General features: G+C 35.8%; 1 protein-coding gene across 1 annotated transcript in view; it reads right to left on the minus strand.

The window, feature by feature from the left end:
* The window catches only part of LOC120069540 (ankyrin repeat-containing protein NPR4-like), a 51,790-nt gene extending 49,886 nt beyond the window's left edge, over positions 1-1,904 (minus strand). The window contains 3 exon segments of the mRNA XM_039021326.1: positions 717-783; positions 1,275-1,391; positions 1,646-1,904. Of these exon segments, the coding sequence (XP_038877254.1) occupies positions 717-783; positions 1,275-1,391; positions 1,646-1,904 (443 nt within the window).
* Between the last annotated feature and the right edge of the window lie 1,033 nt (positions 1,905-2,937).

The following is a 2,937-nucleotide window of genomic DNA, read 5'->3' on the forward strand; positions in this document are numbered from 1 at the left end:
ACCCCCTCTCTTTGGGTAAACCCTTTTGCCACAAGTCTAGCTTTGTAGGTCTGTACCTTACCAGCTTGGTCTCGTTTTCTCTTGTAGATCCATTTACAACCGATAGGTTTTACCTCTTTAGGTTGATCTACAAGATCTCAGACAGAATTGAAATACATAGATTCCATTTGAATGTCCATGGCTTTAATCCATTGGTCTTTATTCACATCATTCATTGCTTGGTTAAATATCCATTCATCAGACTTGGAATCCCATTTTCTTATAGTCTCTCTATCAACAAGTATGTAATATATACTTCCAAAGACATGAAAATATTTCACATTAGGTTTTCTACCTCTTTATATTTCATAAATAGTTCTTGAAGTTCCTGATCGTAAGACCACTCTATTATGTATATGACAAGCCATGTTTAAAGCTTCTATACAAAAGTGAAATGGCAGATGTTTTGCATGTATCATCATACGAGCCATCTCCTGAATAGTTCTATTTTTCCTTTCCACAATACTATTCTGTTGTGGTGTAATAAAAGCTAATAATTCATGGTGAATCCCAGCAGAGTGACAGAACTCGGTGAATTGAGAGTTTTCAAACTCCCTACCATGATCACTTCAAATATGTATCACATTCAGATCTTTCTCATGTTGTATTTGAAGACAGGGAGCACGAAAAATAGAAAAAATGTCTAATTTTTCACGAAGAAAATGCACCTAGTATACCTGGAGAAGTCGTCAACAAAAACTAGAACATATCGTTTGCCACCCAGACTCTTAGATTGCCTGGCTCCTATCAGATCCATATGAAGAAGTTTTAGAACATAGGAAGAGCTTGAGTGGCCTGATTGCTTGTGAGAAGCATGAGCTTGTTTACTAGATAAACAATCTCCATAAATAATTTCATGAAAGGTCGATAAAGAAGAGAGGCCAATTATTGCATTAATTATGAGAGCATTCTGAGTAGTCTTCATGCTTACATACCCAAGGCGTTTATGTCATAGGCTTATTTCATCTTGTCTAGAGAGATGACAAACCTGCGAAGAATGATCAGAACTCCACAGATAACAATTATCAGAAGAATGCAAACTTGTCATAAAGAGAGCTTTGACATCATCTATGAAAACACATTTGTCTTTGGTAAAGCTCACATTCAGTCTTTGGTCACACAGCTAACTAATGCTAATAATATTGGCAGCAAAACCCTCAACCAACATTACATCTTTCAGTGGAGGAAGATCGGATAATTCAGTTTTCCTTTCCCAATGATTTTTCCACAAGCACCATCACCAAAAATGTCCTTTCTAGAATTGACAGAATTGAGATCGGACAAATAACTCTTTTTACCGATCATGTGCATAGAGCTTCCACTATCAAAATACCAGTTACCTTTAGGAAGATCTGAGTGAAGTTAGAGCCACATTTACATTTGTTCTGAATATTTTTCTCTCTCCATATCTATTTGACTCTTGACTGGTTTTTGTGATGGTTCTATGAAAAGTAGGGAGCACTCCTAGAATAGATGGGTCTGTAGAGAATCTTCAGTAATTGATAGCAAAAAGGACGTTTGTGCCTCACCTTTCCATAATAATGACAAACCCATCTTGGTCTAGTTAAGTGATTATCTTTCCATACAGCGTTATTGGTAAATGTACTTGTAAAGCCATAAGACTCAAGATCTTCAGCACTAACAAACTCAATCTTTTGCTTCTCTTTTAGTTTCAACTGATTGTAATGTTGATTTCCTCTTTTAGAAAAGCCAAGCCCAGAGTTATCACCAGTAGATTTTCCTTCTGTTAAAGTTTTTTCCAAAGACACAGTGCCAATATTCAACATTCTGATATTCTTGCATACTGAATCCTTTTCAACTTTAACTTGAGAGAGTTCACACTTTAAATCTACAATAATAGACATAAGTCTATGATTGTCAGCTATCAAAGTCCCAATTCTTACTTTCTATACATCAAGAGCTTTCTGATCATCTTGCCATTTGAGGAAAAGAGTATCATAAGAGGGATCTGTAGACTTAGTTCCTACAGTATCATAATCAATCTTTGCATACATATCATATTCAGAAATATCACATGATGAGGTGTCTGAGGAGATGTTGCTAACAAGTGTTTTGACATCATCCTTAGAGTCACTGTTATCTTCGAATTTAGTATCATGCAAAGTTAATACATATCCTTTGCTTTTTCTCTTCAGAAAAGTGGGACATTCAGCCTGTATATGACCGAATCCACCACGCTCTCAACATTCTAAGTTATTTTCCTTGTGCGAGAGTAGATTACCTGACTTGTCAGCTTTCTTTTTACTATTCTAAGATTTGAATTGATTGAGGGGAATAGAAACACCAGACTTGTGGTTATTGTAAGAGCCAAACTTCTTACCAAAACGTTTGAGCACACAATTAAACTATTTTGAAAGCAAGGCAATCGATTCAGCAAAAGGATCTTTTGATTCTCTATTGTCACTAATCAACTCTTCTTTAACCGCAGACTGAAAGGCAATTCCCTTTTTTTTTCGACTTTTCCATCAAAGGACATTTCAAAAATGAGTAAGGAGCCAAATAATTCGTCTTCTCTCAACTTTGTTATATCTTGAGCTTTCTCGGTGGCAATGACTTTCATGTCAAATCTCTTGGGTAGAGATCTAAGTAATTTTCTAACAAGTTTTTCTTTTAAAACATTCTCTTCGAGAACAAATGACTTATTTGCAATATCTAGCAAACATACATTGAAATCAGCAATGGATTCTTCATCATGCATTCTAAGATGCTCAAACTTTGATATTATCAACTGCAGCCTGGACATCTTTACTTTAAACGTTCCCTCATGAGCAAAAGACAAGATGTCCCATGCCTCCTTAGCTGAGACACAGGTATTAATTAATCCGAATATGTTGCGATCTACACCATTGAATATGGCATTCAAGGCACAAGAATTTC

Source organism: Benincasa hispida, unplaced genomic scaffold, assembly GCF_009727055.1.
Source record: "Benincasa hispida cultivar B227 unplaced genomic scaffold, ASM972705v1 Contig482, whole genome shotgun sequence".
NCBI classification, from domain to species: Eukaryota; Viridiplantae; Streptophyta; class Magnoliopsida; order Cucurbitales; family Cucurbitaceae; genus Benincasa; species Benincasa hispida.